Source organism: Wyeomyia smithii, chromosome 2 (genome assembly GCF_029784165.1).
Source record: "Wyeomyia smithii strain HCP4-BCI-WySm-NY-G18 chromosome 2, ASM2978416v1, whole genome shotgun sequence".
In the NCBI taxonomy this organism is placed as follows: domain Eukaryota; kingdom Metazoa; phylum Arthropoda; class Insecta; order Diptera; family Culicidae; genus Wyeomyia; species Wyeomyia smithii.
The window spans coordinates 61112002-61136853 of NC_073695.1; the positions used below are offsets into that span (position 1 = coordinate 61112002).

At 38.5% G+C, this 24852-nt stretch overlaps 3 protein-coding genes across 7 annotated transcripts in view; 1 reads left to right on the forward strand and 2 right to left on the reverse strand.

The window, feature by feature from the left end:
• LOC129723806 (X-linked retinitis pigmentosa GTPase regulator) overlaps positions 1-13602 on the reverse strand; it is a 33434-nt gene extending 19832 nt beyond the window's left edge. Inside the window, exon 1 of the mRNA XM_055678247.1 lies at positions 13515-13602. The gene's annotated coding sequence lies outside the window, so the exon portion shown is untranslated. The remainder of the gene's footprint in view (positions 1-13514) is intronic.
• Positions 1-24852, forward strand: part of LOC129723807 (HIV Tat-specific factor 1 homolog) — a 133175-nt gene that overhangs the window by 20102 nt on the left and 88221 nt on the right. The window contains exon 2 of the mRNA XM_055678248.1: positions 13667-14859. Coding sequence (XP_055534223.1) covers positions 13684-14859 — 1176 coding nt within the window. The 5' untranslated portion in view covers positions 13667-13683. The remainder of the gene's footprint in view (positions 1-13666; positions 14860-24852) is intronic.
• The window catches only part of LOC129723808 (uncharacterized), a 200559-nt gene continuing 194848 nt past the window's right edge, over positions 19142-24852 (reverse strand). For 4 of the 5 annotated variants that reach the window (XM_055678252.1, XM_055678254.1, XM_055678251.1 and 1 more), the window contains 5 exons: positions 22860-23198; positions 22687-22798; positions 22532-22588; positions 21558-21734; positions 19142-21146 (listed from right to left, as the gene is read on the reverse strand). In XM_055678252.1, coding sequence (XP_055534227.1) covers positions 20480-21146; positions 21558-21734; positions 22532-22588; positions 22687-22798; positions 22860-23198 — 1352 coding nt within the window. In that variant the 3' untranslated portion in view covers positions 19142-20479. The remainder of the gene's footprint in view (positions 21147-21557; positions 21735-22531; positions 22589-22686; positions 22799-22859; positions 23199-24852) is intronic. The other variant, XM_055678255.1, reaches the window with a different exon arrangement.

Consider the following 24852-nt stretch of genomic DNA (forward strand, 5'->3'; position numbering starts at 1 on the left):
ATATTTAGTTATTTAAATAATCCAAATCAGAGTACAAAGCTTAAAAATAAACAACGCATTTTATTTGTACAATGCACCAAATTCATATACCCTGCTATCTGCTTTTAACGACACATATAGAATTTTGTTGTCCCCGGCGGCGCAGCGTCTTTCGCGGTAACTGAACAATCATATTGAGTTCTGATATTTGTTACTATACCTACACATTAACCAAACACGCCTCGCTGTGCGTCGACAGTGGCAATGTAGTCTTCACTTGGCTTCACTGCACACAAAAGAATATCGAGTACTTATGCACTGATAGACGACGAGTGACCAGCGCTCTATTCATACATTGCTCGGTGCAGTACTGTTGCCTGTGCCAGTATGTTTTTTTTTCAAGACATCAGTTTCAATGACATTCTTACAGCAGAACGTAAGACTGTCTGATAGTGGAGGTGGTTACGAACTTTCCGAAAAAGCTTCACCTTCAAGACATCAAAATAGTTTAAGCTCATGAAAGCAAACATTAGTTGACCTATTGGGACGGGGAGATTCTGTCAAAATTTTTTTGCCATTGCTATACAGGATATCACACCAGGCACTTGGTGTCCACTCATGAAGTCTGTGCTAGGCGTGCACGCATGTGATTGGTACATTGTTCGTGAAAATTCGACTTTGAAACTTTTATGAAATTTTCACTGTTTAACAATGAATTGATAATGATAACTGAAGAATAGAAAAATTGTCTATTATTTTATCAATCTAACGACATATTGATCATTGTGATCCATCATGTGGTTACATCAGTATTACCGTTTGAAATCTCTCATTCCGACGTTACTCCTTGGTTTTTAGTTTCCTCAGAATGTATCTCGATATACTGCGGTTAGACGTAGTCCTACGTCAAAAAAAAATAAAAAAAATGCACCTTGTTTTCAAAAAAATAAAAAAAAAAACTAAGCAACTGCAAGGCAGCTGCAAAGGGTGGAATTACCGCCTGACTTTTCAAAATCGGGAGCGAACAGCTGTAAATTTCATCTGATAGAAAATGATCCTTGGACTGGTCATATGCCTATCTACAAAAAGGACACCTTCTGGACTGTATAATAACCGGGGCCTTGCTTTTCTCAATACCGTGTTCGTGTACAAAATTCTCTTTTGCATCCTGTTCCACAGATTGAGGCCGGTGCAGGAAATTGTTGGTTTTCGAGGGGATAATATGTTCACCTTGCAACAAATCTTGGATAAATTTTAAGAATTCATCTTGCGGACTCATCACCTGTTCATACTTTTCAGGGCAGCGCACGAATCAGTTAGGAGAAATGAGTTATGATGGATCATGCTCGAACACGGTTTAACATCACAAATTATTAGACTGATTCGTGCCACCCTTGATGGTTCCACATCAAGTGTCAGGGTAGCCGGTGGGATATCAAGCGCTTTTGTGTCGTTAGATAGCTTGAAGCAAGATGAGGGGCCTTGAAACATATTGTTCAACAACAAAATGCTATACGGAGGGCTGACGGGTAGAGAAGTGGCACCATCATTACGAAATTTCACATGCACAACCAAGACATCATTGGTTATCACTAGGGACAGTGGTAAATCGCGATTTCGCAGAAACCGCGAATCCCGCGAAATCCAGCATCGGCCGCGAAATCCACTAAAACCCGCGAAATGCCGCGAAAGTAATGAAAAACAGCAACATTCTATGTCAATTATGAAACATTTCGATTTGGAACCTGCGAAATTCACGAAAACCAGCTAGACGGCCAAAGCCTAATATTAATGGACACCCGGATAGCAGCGCGACGCCTTTTTCTACACAACCGAAAAGATGAAACAGTATTAAATCGCTCACTTACAACGCGATTTTGTTAACCTGAGTTGAATTGTCTTCGAACGATTCGGCTGCTAGATCCACTTGGAGCAATGGTTTTGGTAACCTACATGATAGAATAAAATCCAAGTTGCGAGATGAACTGAGGGCGTACAAGCAAGCATTTTTTTTAATATCCGACAGTGAGATTATATAATTTTATAATTTGATTCGGTTCGCGGGCGTTTTCTTGAACTTTCCCGGTTTTCTATTAAATATTTATCGATTTCCGGAAACTCGATAGATACGGAACGCAATATGAGCCAATATAACGTAAATAATACGTGCCTCCCAACACTGCAATAGCACTTAAGAAAATTTGATAAAGCAAAAGCAAAGCCTTGGTGCTACATTCCGATTCGGAACTTGACCTTCTATTTATTTATACACAGACTTCGCAGCCGACTGTTAAACAGGACAATTGCGGGGCTAGCGCTGCGATCCTAATGACATTAACAGTCTCCCCCGAGCCGAGACTCGAACCTACGACGACTTACTTGATAGGCCAGCATCGTACCTCGAGACGATCTGGGAGGTTAATTTTATAAAGCGTGTACTTTTAATTATAATAATGCGAAGAAATTATGAATCGTACGCGTAAATCATCGCATGTTCAATTTAATAGAACAGTTGTTCCTTGTTTTACCCAAAAAAATTCTTCATTTAGGTTGCCGCGAATTTACCGCGATATTTGAATATTTTCTATTTTGCCACCCGCGAATTTTGATTTTTTTTGCCGCGAATTACCACTGTCTCTAGTTATCACCGTAGAGCGGTAAAAAGGCCTTTGAACTTTTAAAGAAGGAAGCTGCGAAAATATGGCTTGTCATAAACTCAACCAAAAGGAAGTACAGAGAGAGAACATCGGAGCCCGTCTGATGTTGGTGCTGCGGCGGTGACAGATAGGGAATCATTTTAAGTAGTCGACGAATTTATTGATCTGGGTACATTGGTGGTTTGCGATAATCAGGTCCGGTTTTAGACGCTGTGGGGCCCGGGGCAAGTTTGTTTGTGAGGCCCTCTTTTCTTAAAAGATTTAGAGGTATCGTTCTGGAAAGTGACGAGCAAAAAAAAAAGGTCGCCCTAAGACTAGGGGGGCCCCTTCAATCGGGAGGCCCGGGGCATTTGCCCCCTTTGCCCTTCCTCAAATCCGGGCCTGGCGATACTGAGGTACGCCATGAGATAAAAAAGCGCATACCGGTCCCAAACTGGGCATTCTATGGATTGTGAAACTATGTAGATGAAGCTTCGCAGCTTGCAAACTCGTACAAAACTAGCACTCCATAAAACACGGATCCTCCCGGTGGTCCTCTATGGCCATGAAGCGTGGACATTGAAAGTGGTTGATTGGCGAGCTCTTGGTGATTTTGCGTTCAATTCATGGTGGCAAACTGGAAAATGATGATTGGCGCAGACGCATGAATCATGAAGTGTAACAAACATGCTGGGCATGTAGATAGAATGCCAATGGAACGACCAGCAAAAACCATTTTCAGCAGGAGTCCCTATAGAGGCAGTCGACTTTGGGGTAGAACCCGCACTCGCTGGATGTGTGCTATCGACGAAAATGGCCGCATTATAGGTGTTAGAGGCGACTGGAGGATAGCAACCCAAGACCGAGTGATATGGCGGCATATCTATATTCGAAACTGGATCGACAATCGGTATGTCACCGCCGAAGCGGAGTAACGTAAGTGCTGGTGGCAAGACGATTGGGCGAACCAAATCAAATCTGAAATATCTCGATAACGATGTTTTTCGAAAGTATCACTGGATTTTTCACTAAAATTTTTTTAAAATTTTTTTTTTCCAATATAAACTTCCTAGCCTCATCAGTTCCCAATAACTCATTCTTGAATAGTTTCAAATAGGTTTCTGAGGTTCAATGACTCACATAAAGTTTATGCTGAAATGTTTGCACTGTTTCGAAAACTTTCTCTTAATTCTAAAAAAGTTCTCATTCCATAAAAAATACTTACTTTTTCAAGCCAAATACGTGTGTAAAGTTTTATTTAAATCAGAGTTTCACGAGATTTGGCGAAATGGAAGATTTCTCATAATAATAATAATAATAAAATAGGGGAATAATTTCCTGTTTCACTCCAACTGCCAAAGAGTGATGAACGGGATAAATCAAGCCAGAAGTTGTATGCTCTCAGTGACTACGCTTCGAAACAGAGAGAGAGAGATATGAGAATAGAGCTACCGTCGGAAGTAATTTTTATTACGCCGGCCATGGGTAATGACAAGGACGTCGATCTGCTCCTAATAAACCGACGGTAAATTGAGAGGATGGTTAAGAGTGAACCAAGAACAGTTTTAGAATTAATAATGATAGACGAGCAGTGTAGCCACCAACAAGCTTGTTATTCTCCTCGATATGTGAAAAGAGCGGGGTTAAAATTCACCGTGCACTTCTTCTCGCAGTTTTCTATTTACTGTGGCGCCTATAGTGACGGTTACGAGAAACCAATGACAGCGCAATGATGAGAAAGGTTTGTTTACATAGTGGTGAAAGTTTCATCAAATTCGAGTCAGTGGATCAAAAGTTCTCGACGATGAAACGTGAAAGACGTGAGAAAATTTTGCACACTCACATTGGAAATCGACGTGATCAGGTGCAAAAATTGCGAAGTGCTTTGAATTCCCCAAATCAACCGTAAACAGTTAAGAGGTGAATGACTCCTATGTTAAAACCTCAATAAAATTAATACAACAACAACAACCGTAAACAGCATGCTGAAACGATTCAATGAAACTCTAACGCTGGATCGCGCTGAACACAACAAATGCTGTAGCTTTGCCAAATGTTATTTGTTTTTAATAATTCGAACACCATTGAACTGGAAAACTTTTGAAGTTTCATTTTCTGACCTCAGATCTGGCCAAGGTCATCGGATGTAGGAAATATACTTGAGTTCCGGTAAGCATGTCAAACCTGCTAATGGTAATGAGTTAGCTGATAAAAATGCTTATTTGCATCATTGGCATAGATGACAAAATCATTTCGGAAGCGAATGGTTCATCAAAATGCGGAATCGGCCAAGAACTCATCGCGAAATGGCTATTTTTCATCCGGAAGTCCTCCGAGGAACCTTTAGTAGGGGACATTTACGTTTTTGCACCAAATACACCTCTATCTTCAGGATTTTTCATCAGGAATCTTTCAAAAGACATATTTTTGAATATAGGCTTCATTGGGCACTTCCGGAATAACCTGTATGCTCCGAAGGGATCTGGAATGCGGACATTTACATTTTTGCATCAAATATAGCGTGTGACACCTCTATCTCCAGGATTTTTCATCACGAATCTTTCAAAAGACATATTACTGAACATATGCTGTATTGACCACTTCCGGAATCACCTGGATGCCCCGAAGGAACGCGTTGTGGGTTCCCTCCAGGGTAGTTCCGGTAGTGCCCAACGCAGTCTGTATTCAGAAATATGTCTTTTGGATCATTCCTGATAAAAAATCCTAGAGATAGAGGTGCCGCATACTATATTTTGATACAGAAATGTAAATTCCCCCCCTACGAGTTCCTTCGGGGCATCCAGGTTGTTCCGGAAGTAGCCAATGAAGCCTATATTCAAAAATATGTCTTTTGAAAGATCCTGATAAAAAATCCTGAAGATAGAGGTGTCACACGCTATATTTGGTACAAAAACGTAAATGTCCCCTACTAATGGTTCCTCGGAGGACTTCTGGATGACAAATCACAGGAGGGTTGTGTGCAAAGCCACGACCGCAAGGATGAAGTAGAATACTTTTACACAGCTCTACTTACCAAGGTTTTCATCAACCATAAATGGCCAGGTGTACAAGGAACAGTGCCTCCAGAAACGGATTTTGCCGTTCATCCAATCACATGACGGACCGGTGAAGTTCTGGCCTGACTTGGCCAGCTGTCACTACAGCCGGGAAGTCATGGATTGGTACAAGGAGAATGGAATTGATATCGAAAAAATTGCCTCAAATTGCCCAGATTTCCGTGCAAATGAAAAATACTGGGAAATAATCAAGAGCAAATTGAAGAAAAGAGGCAGAACTTTGAAAAAACAGCTGATTTGCATAGATGGTGGAAGAAAACCCATTGTGCAGAAAATGATGGGCGGTATAAAACAAAAGGTGAGTGAATTCATCCAAAACTTGGGATTCTTTTCTACGTGTTTTTTGACGATGATATGTCCCATTTTGTGCGACCAAATATTACATGGATCAAGCTTTAGCAATTTTTTGCAACACTTCTCTCTTCTGCTTCGTGCTATGCTTCTGCCGCACGCAGAAAAAAAAATCCTCACTTGCTACCTAAACCACAGCCGAGCGGAACAAGAGTGGTGAATTAGTCTAGTGCGAAGTACACCGCAGTGCGAACTGCTGAGATAATACAACAGAGACAAGTTGAGTTTTCTCGTAGAAAAATGTGATGCGGAGTGGGGCTTGGAATAATCTTTCAGTTTCGAGTTGCAAAGTTAGCTTGAGAAAAACGCTATCTACTTTCCTACCTAGATGCTCCCCTCATTTCATATATGCTCAAAAGACTCCCTGTGAAAGCACTGCCGTGAACTCTATTGTGTACTTATTGTACGTAATGTCCTTTCTTGTGAAAAAGTTTATCTCAGTTTGTTATCTATCAGGAGAGAAATGCTAGACCACGGTTCGCTGTTCTCTTGAAATACGTGCGTCGATTTGTTTACCAGTGTGAGAGGCGTTGTTTCCGCAGTGAAAGATATTCTCCTATTCGCTAGTGATTCTCTGAAACAACAGGCCTGGCTATCACCACAGGCGGAGTATAGAAAGGCGCTAGCTGGCGAGCGGTAAAGATGCTGGGAAGAAGCGGGAGGCGAGCAGCTGCACAATGCGATCTATCGGATTGATTCAAATTCTGGGAGTATGAATAAATGCCAAACAACTTAAAGAAGGGTCATCGATTCGGCTGCAGAAACTATAGAAGTATCACGATGCTATGTTCTCGGTACAAAGTGCGGGGGATTGTTTCTTAGACTGGGACCGTTGGCGGAACCTTTTGTCGGTAAATACCAATCGGGTTTTCCAGAGGGACGGACCAAATCTTCACTCAGCGACAGATATTAAATAAGTTTCATAAATAAAACTCATCGTCTGTTTGTGGGTTTCAAGGCGACGTATAACTCAGTCGAGCGGAATGAGCCTTGGCAGCTATTGCTTGAACACGTTTTCCCGATGAAACTGATTCGAATGATGCTGGAGAGAATAACATCATGTCTACGAATAAAGGGTTAGACACCAGTCGCTTTCGTGGCGTTGGATGGACTAAAGCGAGGGGATGCACTTTCGTACAAAATCCCACATGATTCTTGGCTTTGCGGATGACATTGATATTATCGGAATAAACCGTAGAATTGTGGAAGAGGCGTTCAGGCCCGCCTTTAGACGGGCTTTAGTAAAATCACTATAAATCTTTATAAACAGTTTATCGAGTATTTTTTGAAGATTTATAGTGATTTTACTGGAGCCCGTCTAAAGGGACCGTTCAATAATTACGTAAGCATATTTTTCCACTTTTTTACATTTTTACATTTTATTTTTACATGCAACAATAAAATTAGCCCAATAACATACAACTTCAACTAACGTTCCTTCGTAAAAAACAGTCATGAAAAAATCGTTAAACCGAAAAAAAGCAATCTAGAGCAAGGTCTGCTCCTGCGAGGGAAACCCAGATTAAACGATAGAACAAATCGCAATATCGTCCCAAAACCTTAACCTTCATCGGTGGAACGAAACAACCGCAAACATGTAGAAGCATTTGTGTGGAAAGCGTCGTTTAATTATTCGCTTTCACAGCACCATCGTAATCGACGGGGGAATTGTGCAAGTCAGCAGTAGAAAACCCACACGCTCCGTCCTGTCACGGGTAGGTAAACATTCGCATTGCGGGGTTTGTACAGGTTGCCCAACTAAATTTTATATTCCTGTCATATAATATCTATAATATAATATGTTATATTGTTATATATAAGCTTTAGTACCCTAACCATATAGAAACAAACATTTTGGAGTATTTTTAATTATACTTTTAGACCGTGTGTTGATACGATGGTCACGCTATTCCATTGGGTAACACTTCTAACGCTGGTTTCATGTTAATTTGAACATAATAATTCGTTCAGATTTGCTTGTGGCCCAGCAGTGGGGTGTTCAATGTCGTGGGGAACAGGTTGAAGATGCGTGCAAACGTAATATCGCTTTAATCAGTACTAACCTTAACCTGCTTTCAGCGTTCTGTGATACCAAAATTTTCAGACTACGCCGTTCCGTTCTGTGGCTGGTCAAGGTTTAGGGTGAATAATGTTTGTGGTTGTCCCTATTTTTAATAACGAACACATTACATTACACCAGTAGTGGCGATAACCTTCGCTTTCGTTTTTTAGCACCACATTTGAAATACTATGTTTGAGTTCAGTCCAGTGCATTTCTCAAGCCTGTTGAACTCAGTGAAACATAGAATTATCGATGCAACAGCGGACAAAATGTTCCCACTGCTCTTCTTTTCCCATAGCAAACTCGCGTTGGTTTATGCATTTTTCACAAGCTATAACCGCAAATGGTCAGTCACCTTTCGGTGGCAACCATTGCAGTGGCATAGGCGATATCGAATTCCATGACCGGGTTATTTAGGCAGACAGGCCTTGCGACAGGCGGACGACACACGCTAACAAGGATGAAAACAGGCACAAATAGACTTGTTGTAGCCAATAACCTGTGCAGGATACGTGGGAAGTCACAGCGACCACAGAATGGTGACTTTGAGCCACTGTTGTAAAGGGACACTAAGAAAAACATGACCGGAATTCTTACATGCCCGCTCGTAACGATTCTAGCATGTTTACTAGTAAGTTTTCTTGGCGTGTGTTGGCCTATTTGTCAGCAAATGGAATATTCACGTTACCATACAATATTCAGACGTTCGTGACCGGCATGTATCGTTCAAGCGAAATTTAACACATCCCTTCATCAGCAACAAAAAAATAGTGTTTTTATTGATTGCGGATTGATGATTAACTGACAATGAAGCCTCGAACGAAAAAAGAGGGGAATGAATTGAGAATATTTTGCAATTAAATTGCAATTAAGTTGACTTTTTTAGAATCTGTTATGTTCGATAATTGATTCAGTATTTTAATATCTGTTCCCGTTATTGGTAAATAAGCCTCAAATGCAGTTTCAAACAATCGTTTACAATTTAAGTATCAATTAAAGAACAAAATTTATTCAAGTTCGCTCCAGAAATTCATGAACAATCGTCTATCAATCGCCTCAGTTCCGCTGACAATTTTTCGTTAGGCCCAAATAATGTAGTTCCCTTCTGTAGAACTTTGCTTAAGATCGCTGAATCACCGCTGTTGTCTGATTTCTAAAATACTTCTAAATCACCGATTCCAGCTCTTGCTACATTTCATTAAAAACTGAAGAGTCCAATACTTTTAGTTTGTTGAAGATAAAGCTGAGTGTTTGGCAACCAGATTTTAGAGCATTTGAATGCCTTTGTAATTAATGTGAAATCGCGGCCACGACCCAAGTTACACAGACTGAGTTTTATAAATTTATTTATTTCTGGTCGCATTGATTTACGGGTTTCAATTTATTTTTATCAATTTACAGGTTTCAAATTTTTGTCAATAAACAAAGAAAAAATCAAGCAACTATCCGCCCAGTAGTGAACTCACTAGCAAAAAAGACGAGACGAAGAAAATATTTCTTAATTTATCGTTTACTGAATAAGACAGCATATATTTTTGACAAATAAATTAAGTAAATAATTTGATATTACACGGCAAGCAAATATTGATCGTCGTTTCAAGCAAATATTTGCTTCGTATAATGCACAATATAGAGCTGCTCTACACTTCTACGACGTAAGTTTCGTGTTTTGATACGATATTAAGTTTTATTGCAATATTGTATGGAAAATTTTCCGAAGAGCTCGGGAATCCCGGGATCCCGGGAATCAATATTCCTATTCCCGGGACTCGGGAATCCCGGGAAAAGGCAATTCCCGGGAAATCGTTCCCGGGATTGCAAACCCTATACTTGGGTTGCTCAAAATCAGAGAAAATTTGATCAGCATTAGTTACAGCATTTTAAAAATGCTGTAACTCGAGATTTGCTCATAATGCCCCAGGGTGGAAGGTGTTTTTTTCTATGTAAAATTTTCTCAGAAACACGATGAAATTGTCAAAATTCAAATAATGCAGTTTTACATGCACATTTTGAGAATGAAGCATTATTGTCTAAATTCAAAACGTTAGAAATTCAATTTTCATAGCTTCATAGCTTTTTTCTAATTCCTGGAGAAAAATATATGCTAATCAGTTTTCTGATGTCAAATGTTTAGGATAGAAAGTGGGTTAAAGTTTAAAAAATCTACGGATATTTTATTGAAAACTGAGTGACTTTCTCAGATATTTGGGACCCAAGAAAATTTATCGAGGACTAATCTACAGGACCATGTTTCACCTTACGTTGTAAATATTTGCAATGCTTACAATGCTCAGAAAAGTTGCTGAAACAACTCTCAAGCCATTTGGAAAAAAGCTTGATAAAACATTCTTTTCTCGTCAGTTATAAATCTAGCATTATTTTGGGTTCTGAAAGGGTCGAAATGGTATGGAATCCATCAGCTGAATCCTTAATTTTGGTATGATAAAACAAGCCTCTGCACCCAACAATGATTCACTCCAATTTTTTGAATTCAAATATATAAACGGATGTGGAACACTGATATCTCAATAGATTGGTGAAGATTTCCTAAAATTTTTGGTATAATAATTGGCATTTCTTTCAATTGTTAACTAGTGAAAAAATCAATTGAACTTTCATTAAAAAAGAAGTACATTGAATAACGAGTTTGCTTTTGTTTTCTGAAGTTCTTTTAAAGCTATTTTCTTACATTTTCAGTTCTCGCAGTTTGTCCCAGTTTTGCAATACGAATGTACGAGAAATAAATTTCATTTGTGATGGCTACCAGCGAAACCGGACAAAAGGAGTTCTCACAAACCCTATAATATAAGACTTATCGTGTCGTGTTGCGGCTTATGATGAAGATAATCGAATTACTCTCGTGCAGTGATGGTAAAAAATCACCTCTAGCGATTTTGAATACATATAAAGCAAGCCTAAGATGCGTTGACATCGCCATCAGTATGCGAAAAACAAAGTATCGGTGCTGATGCACTCTCTTTGCTTTCCTCTTTACGACATATTTCTATTCATTAGTGTACACCACAACACGTGGTTCTCAATGTGCACAACTCGGTATATGAAGTTATTCGTCTCTGTTACACAGAGCAATCAGATCTCGTTATATTATTATTCATTTGACTCATGAATATGATTTTTTGTCAGAAAAAGAAAGAAAATGACAGTGTATGCTCTCCTGCTCTCGCTTAAACTCAACCGCTGCCGAAGTAGTCCCTTTGCCCATACTTTCCCTCTCTCCGCACCACACCTCTGCTGCTGTCCAGGCGACATGATAATCTCCTGTTGCTATCCTTTCTTCCCCTACCAACCGGCCTATGGAGAGACAAACATAAGGAGCGAATCGCTTCTCAGAGCTGATGTAGTCCAGTCATGTGTTTCTTTGCTCCCAGGCACCTATGCACCATATCATCATTTCATTATGGATTGAGAGGATTCAAGCTTAGCGCGGTCTGTACACTTCATGAAGTGCACATGTGGAGAATAAACGACGATTGCATCATCTTCGTTTCGTTTTCATCACTGCTCTCGTGTCGGATGGCAGCAGATACCAAGAGTGCAACTTTTGCGTGTTGCATATTGCCGATGTGTGATTGGGTAAAACTCTTCGTGCTGACGTTAACTGTTGATAAACATGAGTATGAAGTTCAAAATTCTCCTGTGATGTCAAATGATAACCGTCTTTTTTTAAAACGTTACATCCTTTTCAATGAAGGGCTGTTGTTTTTTCTAAACGGATACAGTATTATTAGCATATCATGCCAAACTATTTTGTTTGAAATTGGATTAGTTTTGTATTTTCCGCTGGTGATGCACAGTATTATCGAATTGTGGTGAAAATCACACTACTGCGTATTGGCAGCGGCTTCTTATCACAGCTGCAGCTTAATAAAAACCATTCTTCGAGCTCTTCCAAATACATATGATAGCCTAGAAAAAGGTCGAGTATTGCAATTGCGAATTTCATTCAGTTATCGCATACATGCATCATGGTTAGACCGCGTACGATATTCGCACTGACATAATTATACAAGTAAACAGTTTGATGAATAATAATTCACGTTGTCCCACGGGCGTGTCTTGTATACCACCCTCCTACTATTTAGTTTTTTTTGTGCATTTTTGCTCCCTGACTAAAATTTTATTTCAATTTAGTAAACACAAATATTTAAAATCAAACAAAAAGTGTGCGTCACAAGTGATATTTGTGTGTGAAAAATTTACGTAGTTTACAATAAAATATTGTAAAATGCTGCTACGAAAACCAAATTAAAAATAAACATAGAAGCTAGCTTCTGAAAAAGACTGCATATCCATGAAAGCAAGTTTTCAACTAATTCGGCTGTCATAGCTCTCCCTGCTCCGCGTACATTCGGTATATAACCCGACAGTAACTGACGGCAGCACACACATGCAATGCCAAACGGGCTGTTATTTTTCATCTCCTTATTCGTGTTGGTTCTTCCAAGCTGTCGCAAATGACAGCCCATAATCTTCGATATCCTTCAGCAAGAACCCGAGCGGGATGTCAAGTGATTATGATTCACGACAGTAAGGCCGATAAAAGAATGAAAGTGAGATGGTGCAAAGCACGTTTTTTTCGTGGGGAATAATATCAACAATGGAAACACATATGAAACGGTTTGCTTTGTGTTCAATATGCCACCGGCCTATGAAAAAGGAGTAACGAATAAGTGCGAGTCGATGAAAGCCGGATCCGACCAGCAGCGCAAGCTAAGCCAATAGGACATACTCAAAATGAGCAAACCAGGCTGTCATGTCCGAACGAACAAAATACATGCCCAAGAATGAGCTGTCGTGTGCAACACAAGACAGTTTCGTTGTCTAATGTAAGCTGTAGCTGTATGTGAGCTCTCACGAATAGCTTATCCATGAGGCTGTTAGAGTGAAAAGAGAGAAAAGTCGTCAGAATAGTGTCGCTCTCCAGTCTTTTTCCTAAGCCTGCGTAAAAGACGGTTGTACACTACTTTTATGATGATGATAATAACAACTCTTTCCATCACCATTTCGCAAGGGGAAAAATGTTAAATCTGAATTTGCAAAGAATAGCATTTTTGTGATTCTTTTAAAATTCAAATTATAACGAATTAATTCCATTCAGAAATTTTTAAAACTTATCATAAGATGGCAAAAAATGTGGCAAATGATCCAGAAGAATAAAATTATGTACGTTTTTTATATTTGTTTAATGTAAATTATTAATTTTGACTGCGGATTTGATATAATATAAATCAGAAATTTTCGTTGTATTCATTTTCAATAATTTGACTACTGGTACGGAAACAAATCATCTACAAGGATCTGACTTATTTAAGGCAGCTATTTATCATAACTGGTCATGACTAAAAATTGAGATCATTCCAAGGAATCTTCCACATATTCTATACATACCATGTAGAAAACCTATTTTAAAAATTCTTCAAATATTATGCGATGGTGCATACGGGACGCGTGACAAGCATAGCCGTGCTTGCAACACTACAACTCAGCCTAAGTTCAAAACGGTTTCACTTTCATTTCTCTTCTTTATCGCACATCCACAGGAGGTACCGTAAGGAAAATGTCAAACGAAACCAGCGGTGGTACCGATGGCAACGTCGCCGCTGGAACTACATCACCTGTTGCAACGGAAAGTTACCTCGCTCAGGAGGAACAGCCGGCAGATGCCAGTTCCAGTGATTTAGTTTCCGGCCTGGAAACTAATCCGACGTCACCCAGCAGCCAACGACAAGCTAATTCCTTGCTTACCGATTCGGAAAACACGAACAACGAAAACCGGGTAATCGAGATGGAAAGTGTCGCAAATTTGCCGGCGAGTGTGGAGGCAGAACCGTCGAGCGATGTTTCTACGAATGTGGAAAACAGTGATTCCAGTGTAAAGGTTGATGAAAAATCCGATGTAGTGGTAGAGCAGAGTAAATCCGAATCTGGCGAAGACAGTGCGGTTCCAGAAGGGGACAAATATGCTGAGCATGTAACCTACAGTGAACAGGGAGAAGCAATCTACACAGATCCGGAGACTAGGTATCGCTACAAGTGGTGCAAGGAGAAAAATGAGTGGCTTCCGGAGGCTTCCACAGAGAAAACGGATCCCTATGAAAACGAACACTACCGATGGTGCCACAAAAGTTCTCAGTGGCTTCCTAAAGAAAATCCCAAGGAAACGGATCATTATCGGTGGTGTGACAAAGCCAATAAGTGGATCCCGAAGGCAGATCAAAAGGTTTCGGAAGATGATCGAACCTACAGTTTCGAAGATGGTGTGCATTTATACACGGATAAGGACGGAGCAGTTTACTTTTGGGACGAAGCGAAGAAAGCATGGTTCCCTCGGGTGGATGATCATTTCATGGCTGTTTATCAGTTGAATTATGGTTTTATCGACAATACTTCCGGTGGTGATACTGACGTTTCCGCTCAGGTGGAGCCTGAAGAGCAGCTAAGTTCTAAGCAGGAAGCGCAACAGGAGGAAACTGATGAGGAGGCGGTGAAGGTGAAGGGAAAGAAACGGAAGGCTCCTCCGGAACCGCCCAAATGGTTCGAACTGAAGCAAGAGCACAACACCAAGGTGTATGTGTCCAACATGCCGCTTGATATCACCGAGGAAGAGTTCGCAGAGCTGATGGGCAAGTGTGGCATGGTTCTGAAGGACCCCAAAACGAACAAGCTGAAGCTGAAGCTGTATCGCGACGCCAACGGGATGCTGAAGGGCGATGGGTTGTGTCATTATATTAAGGTAAGTGGAAGTTTTCTTTCGAATAAGTGGTTGGTTGCTTGTATTGTTTCATTGATAAATACATTATGTCCGAGTGCTATAAATCATATTAGGACTTGGATACCATCAAGATGATCCTGGTAAGTGAACCTGAGGTTGAAGCAATTGTTGATTTTCTCATCTGTATCGATTCTACAAAGTAATCTTATTTTGAATGTTCGAAGAATAATCATGTATGGAAAAATAAAATAGTTCAAATTTAGTGCGATATAACATTTGTGATTTAAGATATTAACCGTTTAAATCTTCAAGCACAGACTTCGTTATAGAACAACATAGAGCCTACTAACTATTGGTAGATTGTCAGTAAACCATTGTGGATGTAAAAGTCATGTCCAATTATGCAACTTTGCGTTTCAAAAATGAACCTGGGCCAATTTCCAAAAAGAGCCTAATAAAAAGTTTTCCATTTTTTAATGGGTCCAACAAAATACGTAAGGGTATTTTTCAAAATTTTGACTATGGTTTGATGAAGGGTTCCCAACATATTAGCGAAACTCCTTCTCAAATAAATTAGTCGAGATAAACCGATTTGAAATACGAAAGATAGAATTTGTAAAATAAAAACTAATTATAAAATTTCAATTGCATTGAAATAGTTTCGTAGAGATAATGATCTTTACCCTACACATTGTTTTATTTTTTTTTTTGAAATAAGAGTTGTTCTATTTATAAGAAATACTTATTTAACTTTTTTTGACAACGGTTTGACCGAATTGTACAGTTTTGATCATGAGTTTTTTTTCTCTCAAAAAATTATTTTGAAAGTTATATATAAAGATGGGCTTTATATTTGCATAACTTTTGATTTTTGTTTTGATTATAAAATTTGTTTACAAAAAAATATGCTAACTGAATTTCAAACTTCGGTGATTCTACGAAAAAGGTTTTGGCATGGTTTTAGTATATCTTACAAAGCAAAATAATATCGAGTACGTCTGAGCATTAATGGTAATACGCTAATATCTAAGAGTGGTAGTCAAATTATGTCTTTTATTGAGTAAAAAAGTCTCAGAAATCGATTGGTAGGTCTGATCCACGTAAAATGTCAGTAACATATCAGTTTTGCCCCGATTCCCCTATAATACTAAAATAGGTTCTTCTCGACGATAGATTAACTTATTTGAAATTTGTTTATACACATTACAATATCAAGAGTGTGAGCGATATTCAAAGATTCAATAACAGTTTGTCTTTACATGATCCTTTCCCTTTTGGGGGAGGGGGTTGCATTTTTGGTCAGGACCAAAACAATAAAAATCAAAACATAAAAATCTCGCTTCAGCTATGAGACAAAATCATCGCGTCTTCGATAAAGTCAAATGCGAACCTCTCCCCGCAAAATGGAGAAGATCATGTGAAGACAAATTTTATTGTGTCTCTGAGTATCGCTTACACTCTTGATATTACAATAAACAGATTTCAAATAAGTTAATTTAACGTCGAGATAAACTTATTTTAGTATTGTAGGGGAATTGGGGCAAAATCGACATGTTGCTGACATTTTAAGTCTGATCTACTCTCCAATCGATTTCTGAGACTTTTTCACTCAATATAAGATAATATATTGACTACCACTTTTAGATATTAGCGCATTATCATTAATGCTCTACTTACTTGGTATCATTTCGCTTTGTGAAATATACTAAAATCATGCCAAAACCGGTTTCGTGGAATCACCGTTTTGAGCTCAGTTTTTCTCCAAGTTTTTTTTAAAAGATGGGTAAGAAGATGCTAATATGTGGACAAACTCTCAGAATTTTGATATTTGGTCTTAAAACATAATGGCGTCGAAAAAACATCGAAAATTCCCGATTTCTCAAAAATTCAAAATGGCGCCATTGCTGCCATTGAAATATGTTTAAACTCGGGGAAATGTATTTTCGCATCATTTTCATTCTAGAATCATACATAGAAGCCAAAGCAAAAAAAAAGTTGCACTACGTTATTAATATCATCGAAATTGATTATTTCAATCAATTTGTCTCTACCAGTATCTTCATTGCCTAATGTGCGGTTCGAAAAGACATATATTTTATATTTTTTGGCAGTTACTAGATCTGTGTAAAAACTATTTTTGGTGTCTTCTACAAAGTTGTGTGTTTGGATGATATACAAATATATACTGAACATTAATACCTTCTTAATACTACAGTTGTTAAGATTTATGAAAAAATCGAATTTATTTGCCCAAAAAATTACCTGTGCAAAATTTTAGCATAATCAGACACGATTTAGGGGTGCCTCGAAGAGCTTAAAATTTTGGTGTACTAACCTTCGAAAAATAACTTCTCCAGAAAAAAGATGTTTAAGATGCCTAATAAACATTAAAATGATTTACATGTGGTTTGGTGAATCATTTGAATGTTTATTAGATATCTTGGACTAGATTTTTTATTAGAGATGTCCATTTTCAAGGGTCAAAACTCCAAAACTTTGAACACTGAGGCACCTCTAAATCATGTCCGATTGAGCTGAAATTTTGCACAGATCTTATTTTGAGGTCAATTAATAGCATCCATAGCATGTTATACGCTTTAATAACAAGCTTAAGGCGAAGATGAAAGATAGAGAGTGTCGTTTGAAAACCCGAACCAGACCCGTACCCGTCGGGTTCGGGTTTGAAAATTTTTGAAAGTGTCGGGTAAGGTTCGGTGAAAAAAAAAATTCGGGTTCGGGTTTGAAAATGTCGGGTTCAGGTCGGGTTTAGGTTTAAAAACCCGAAGCCCGACTATAAAATCTAGGAAATTTCGGGTTCGGGTGTCACAATGTCGGTTTCGGGTCGGGCTCTGGTTTCATAGCAATAAAATTTTTGGGTTCGGGTTTGATAGAAAAAAAATTCTGGTTCGGGTCGGGTTCGGATTTCAACCGAACAAAAATTAAGGTTCGGGTCGGGTACTGGTTTGAAAAACGTCAAACCCGACCATCTGTAATAAAATAATACAAGCACGATAATACGTCCTGATAAGTGACACTGCAAGAAGAAAAAAAAAAAACAAAAAGTACCAACTACAAGTAACGTTCGGACAATCACAAAAGAACAAAATTACTGGTCAAAGTGGGGTTCACACAACAAAAAATTCGAAGTTTTTCATGAAAAAACAATGTTTCGAAATAACAGTAGATCTCGACGTTTCATGAATTCCTATGACATTAAGTACCAAAAAAAAAGTTGAAAAGTTTTGATAATTTCATGTGTAATTCATCGGTTAGAAAAGTGATACTTTAAACAGTTTGAGGCTCTTCTTCCCGAAGACCAATTGAGTCCAAAATTTTACATGGGAACTTTTTTCGGGAATACAAAACTACTATTCCGTACCCCTAAACCAAGTTCGAAGGTTTAATTTTTTCCATGCCCTCCATTGGCACTCTTATACATAAGCATTGATGGCCCAACGACAGGTTGGAGTAGAAGCAGAACACATCAAAAAAGTGGGAGAAAGTGAATATTGCCAACGATAGAAAGAACGAAAATGGCGAAGACATTTAACCCTTTATAAGGCAGTGGCAACTATATTGCCATCAACGAAAAACAAAATTTTTTTGTTGCACCAAGAATTTCGTTTATAAATTTTGCTTAATCAAGGTCTTTTAGGGGTCTCTCGCAACACTCTAAGTTTCCTAAAACTGCTAGAAGTGTGCAATGTTAACTTGGGGATAATTTTCACATTTTATTTACGTTTTACTGAACTTGTGTCGGCTCCAAGCGCAGTTTTCACGGCCCTATAAAGGGTTAAATAGTTTTCATTATTGTTTATTTGTACTTAAAAAAAACACACCGGGAGGATTTAGAAATATTGTCGGGAAAACCGGGATAAAACGGAAAATTGAAAATAAGTTTTGAGTGGCAATCCTGCATTTTTTGGATTTGTTATTTGGGAATTTTTTTTATAAAAAAATCAGTAAGGCTTCAGTCATTTACGATAAACTTCAGATGGGTTTTGGGGAAACTAAGTATGCAATTTTGTTTATTTAGACACTGTTTTTACATCCACAAGGTTCTATTGAACCTGAGAGGGTGCTGCGAACTCCCCAAAGAAGAGTTTGCGCGACATTGATCCAAAGATTGTAATTTTCATTAAAAAAAATCAAAAAAGTTCCTTCGAGAAGATTTATTTTTCAAGATTCTAGCCCAAAGTATTTGTAGGTTCGGATATTTTTTTTAAATTATATTCCGAATTGATCCCTCAGTTCACTACACTGGTTCCTCGATGTGTGCCAAAAACATTAAAACACACTCGAGTTCTCGCTTAGCTTTTATTTGAATGCGCATATCCCTTGTCTATTGCATTACAACTGGTTGTTCGTCTAATTACTTCACTTCCATTTTGCATTTGTGCTTTTTCTTTAAAAGCGACAATAGTTTTCAGTCCAATTGTAACAATAATTCTCTTCTGCCTTCTTTCATACCATTGCCTCTCTTTACACTCTTCATTTTCTTTTCGCTCGTTGAAGCAGCATTGAATAAGTTTGTTTTTCGTGCGAAAATTTTGCAACACATTTAATCTTACTTTCAGGGATTTGAGTTTGCTTAATGTAACTTTAATCACTAGTTATCAACAGCAGTTTTCATCGTAATAGCTCCTACACGGTTGCAAACTTAAAGTTAATATGGCAAAATGTTAATATATTTTTTGCGATTTACCTTTTTTTTATTGTTGCTGAAATGTTTTGAAGTACAATTCTAAAGGAGGAAACGATTTGTTTTTCAATTTTTGTTTGTCACGTTATTTGCACTAAGTCAAAATAGGTAGCGTGTGCCTTACCGAACTACAAAGCTTTGTATGTAATCTACTGGGAAATTGACCTCTCTCTAGTTGTGTTTGTTGTAAGTTGAAATATTTGTATGATTTTTGCTACCCTTTCAATGAAAACTAATTACTTCCAATAATTTTAGAAAATTTGAACTTAGCAAATAATGACTGTTGGCGCAATTGTTTTTTTTTCACAATTCTCCGTACGAACTAAAGTTTAAGGTAATATTTTGTTTAAGTGGAAAAATAGTAGCGCATTAATTGAAATCATTGCTGAACTTATAGTGTGACACTGATAATATTTTACATTAGATTGATTTCAACGCATAACTAACTGTAGTTAAATAGGTGTTAAATAAACAAACAAAGCGCGCTACGTGGAACAAGAGCATTTTAGTCTAAAATTAAGTGGTTAGGGTTAAGGCAAAGCCTCGGTTCCGCATTGGGAACTGTTTACAAGACAGACTTCGCTGTTAGAGTAAGGGACAATATCTCCCAGCTGAAATTCGACTACACGACATACAAACGAGGCCAGCTGGAGCGACCAAAAAGGGTACCGCATTTTTTTACTAGAACAATACGGAGGAAGGATATGTGTAGATGTGCTTTGTTAAAACTTTGAATGGTCGAAATAAAACTATGATTTCGACCGAGTACATGGAGATAGACTTAGGAACTGACTTATGTTTATTTAATTTTTGTAACTTGTGGTTTGTAAGATTTATCAATCTCGGCATTCTTCTAGGTTGGAGTTCATATTTTTTCGTCCCATATATATTTTGCGATTTTTCTCTAGTTGCGCATGGCTGGAACATGCTCTGCAATGTTTACGGAATGGTTTCGTTCCTAGCACGCGTTTGCTTCGACCGTTTCCGTTTGGATCGCTCGCGGAAGAATTGTTCACGTTCTTCAGGCGATAACTTGGCTAATCGCTCTCGAACTTTATCACGGCGAGCTTTCTTCTCTTCCAGTGATATTTCTCGCTGCTGTGCTTGGTATGTATTCCTGAAGAAGGTCTGATCAGCTTCCGTTGGAAGTATTTCCGGTGCCTCAGTTGTTGTAGTGATCGTTGTCACTGGTGTCGTCGTTGTCGCTGTCGTAGTCGGCTTGGTATAAGTTTCTCCTAGATGATGACGATGTTGGTGTGGCAAGTACTGCGAGATGACTTCATTCATGTGGTTGTGCTTTTTGTGGGACCGGCCACGGTGAATGTCGACATTAAACCTTCGCTGCATAGGACCAGCTCCGTTACCATTGCGGTGACCATTTCCGTTGACCAGATTTATCTCACTGTCCGGAACGTATCCGGCGGTCGGTCGACGGAATACATCGTTACTGATGAAGTCATTTTTTGGCAGCAGCTGCTGTTTGCGGTTCGGTCGGCGGCGGGAAGGTCGGATGCGTAGTGTTCGGTTCGAGTGCTTCATGTTTCTGTACCTGTTGTACAAAACTGTCGGGCTCACCGTAGTGTTACTGACCGTGCTGTAGTAATCCCTATGGAAGAAATACAACATGTGATGTTAGTACACTTTTTTCGAGCCATTATCAGGAATTTCAATTATTTATTATCACTGCTAGTAGTAGCTTGAAAACTAATTCTATCTTCTACTCACCATCTTAATTGTGAGAAAAAAAATTATACATAAAGGTGCCGCCACACGGACGCTAATTCCCTTAGTTTCTAAGTCGTAGTTGATTGTAAAAAGCATTTTTTCATCACTGAATTGTAGGCTATGAACTATTCGGGCATGACGGAGTAGTTCAGGGTCTCTATGTTATAACTTTTGACAGTACAATCCCGCGTTATGATGAAAAAAATGCTTTTTACAAGCAACTATGACTTAGAAACTAAGGGAATTAGCATCCGTTTGGCTGCACCATAAGAATGAATCACAGTATACTCACTTCTGCTGGCTATTGCGGGGTTGATCAGCTACCACCACTTCCACCTCGTTGGCCATCTCGTTCGGGAAGGTGGCATTCCATCGGTTGTATACCTTCGCTCGACTGTTGCTGCTAACTAATGGCATCTTGTGCTGGCAGATGAAGTTTAACTTTTCTGTGCATAGCTTGGCTGACCACCTGCAAATGGGAAAGAAACCGTACCGGAAACGGACGAAAGCTACGTTAGTTAAAATGTCACAAAAAAGTTGATACAAAGAATTTGATTCATAATAGTCCAGTGCTAGCGAGTAATGTGTTTATTAATATAATTGGTGCAAAGCTTGTGCATGTACTGTTAGACGCGTGCATGTTGCGCAGACAATCCAACTTGGAAGCTAATACTTTTGTTTCGAATATACAACTAATTCCACCACCCTTAGCTAGAAGGACAACTACTGGTACGGCACAGAGTTAGTTCGCTATTACCGAAAAAGAACAACTCTCCAACCAAGAGTGTATTTAACATGCGTTCGGGAAAGTTTGTGTTACCTTTTATGCAGAATTTTGTTTCATTTCAATTTGTCGTACTTAAAAAGTTTCATTAGAACTGAAAGCTTCTCAGTGCGGAATGAACAATTTCTTTCGAGTGTAAAAGTAGAGAAAAAAAGCAACCGACACTTCGTCGCCGGTTTCATAAATACAATGTAAAAAGTTCGTACTGCAACACGAGAGAAATTGGCACTTCATTAGGTTCTTCTCTCGTCAAACTGTTTGAGTTGCGAGGTAGTAGCAGCAAAGTTAATATGATTCTAGAAAGTTTTTGCTCTGCTCGCGATTTAAAGAATGCTTTATTTGAATTACGTTCTATACAGAGGATTGTCCATAAGTTTGCCTTTTTTTATTTTATTACTTATGAACAATCCCTGCTCGAACGAGGCAGCTAGTGTCAAATTGATGAAAAATGGATGATTGATTGTTTGGAATGCAATAATTACCTGAATTTGAGGTCAGGGTTAAGCACTGCACAGTGGTATTTCAGATCCTGGCTGCTCCTGCAAAAAACGCTCATAAATAATAGTACTACTAGACATTTTATCACAAATTCGTTTTCTCCGCGCAAAAACGGTTCACTCTAATTCACTATAATTACCCTGGAACCATCTGGCTGAAGGATTGATAACCGATTTCCTCCCCGTTATAACCCCACTGCCATTTGTTGGCTCGCCAGTTGTAATTGCCACCGATCCAAATATAATTTTTTTCTACAAAATGTATGAATCTAGTAAAAAAAATTCCACTGTGTATGTGAATATAATCACCCACCTCTCGTCATTGATAGATACTTCCTTAGATTACGGTCGCCATATTTTAGTGGCTCGGCCAGTTTACTATTCCGATCCTTGCACTCGAAGTGAGCGTCTAGCCAGTTTTGTTTGTTTTGAGAGATAAAGTAGCATTCGTTGCCAACGCGGAAAAAGTGCGGAGGGCACATTGCGTACATCCGCTTGAAACGCCGGGTCGATACCTGTTCACCGTTGTGTGGTATCAGACCCCGGGCTGCTGCTTCTGATTGTGCTTCGGATGCCTCCAAAGTGTTGTACCGAACTTGCCGCTCTTGTTGGCCGCAGACTGTGAGATGCAGGCTGGATAGAAGGCAGAGGGCTGTGAGAAAAAGGAAGGAGGTTTTTAGTGTACCAAATTTCAGTTAAGAAAAAGCTCGAAAGTAGACGTAGTTTGTTATTTAGTTCTCACGATTCATCATATGCAGAAAAGGTTTTAAGAATAATTGAAAAAGTTGGTATTGTTCTAGTTTTAAAGTTTTAAATTTCTGATGATGTTTGGATGTTAAGACAATATAAACAAGAATAGTGTATATACTGATATTCCTTAGGATTTTATCAAAAAACTTTACTATTATGTAGCATATTTTAATTTCTTGAATCATTTACATGAATTTTAACACCTGGGTAAAATTATAATGTTTTTTAACATTTTTCTTCGTTTAAATATTAAATAATAGGAGTATTATGTATTTGTTATTCTTCTAACTGCTAGTTAGGTTTTGTAAGTGTTTTTATTCTCTCATTTGTTAAGATTTTTTGCTTTTATAAAACTGCTTTTATCACTCAAGATAATGCAAAAAATGATAAAAAGGTTTTAACATTTCACAAATTTTGTGTCACTCAGAATCCAATTAATCTTTGTGGATGTGTTGGTTCTGATTAACTTGTATACTTGACTTTTCGAATTTTTATCTGAACTAACATTTGAAAAAAGCTATTTTTTTTTCAATAAATCGACATGTATGTTAGATGTCGAGAGATAGAGAACTGTTGTCAGGGACAGGCATTTCTTCTCAGAGAATCACTAGTGTGTAGAAGAACATCTTGCGAAAACAACTGCTCTCACACTGGTGGGCAAAGCGATGTACTTGCTTTAAGAGAGCACCGAATCGTGGGTATCTGAGTGGCTTGCAAATGAAATCTGAAATATCTCTCCAGGGAGACAAAAAACTGGTGTGAGCTTTTTCACACGAAAGTACGTTACGTACAATAACTGCACAACTAAGCTCACTGCAGTGCTTTCACTGTGTGTCTCTTATGCATATACCAAATAAGAGGAGCATCTAGGTAAGAAAGTAAATTGCGTTGTTTGCATTGCATCACTAAACTTAAAAAAAATCAAGCCGCCCCACATAAGACGGTCCCCATGTAAAGAAGCGGTCAAAACTACCGAAATCGAATTTCATATACGAAAGTTTTGAGCACATGACTTTGTAGTTATTTTCATAATTCCTGACGAAATCTTGATACATGAAACGGTTTCTGTTGAAAAAAGCCTTCAAAAAATACCTGTTTCAAAAATGAAGGGAAAAAGTTTTTCTGAGTTTGTTGGAATATAAAAAAATCTACTTAAGCTATTATGATATGTTTTAATACAATTAAGAGTTTGTTATATTAGTTTCCTTAAGCTGGAAGAGTAATGGAATTTAACCCCACAGAGTCGGCCGTAGGATCAAATGTATCATACATCATTCTAATAGGAAATTTTGTGTACTTTCCAAATCTGTAGAAATATTGAAGGGTTTCTTGAAAAAATTTCGAGTTAAAGTGAAAATTATGCCAACAGAATAGTCAAAACGTTGTAACGTCATGGTAGAATGTGTCATAAGCTAAGTGTGCTCCGCTAGACAGCCGGCTGAATATAGAATAAACCGAAAATAGCTAAATAGAGACAGGTAGGAGTTACATGTATGATCGCATCACTTATCAAAGTGAATCCTGATCCAACGAGCCCTTCTCTACTAACAAAAACC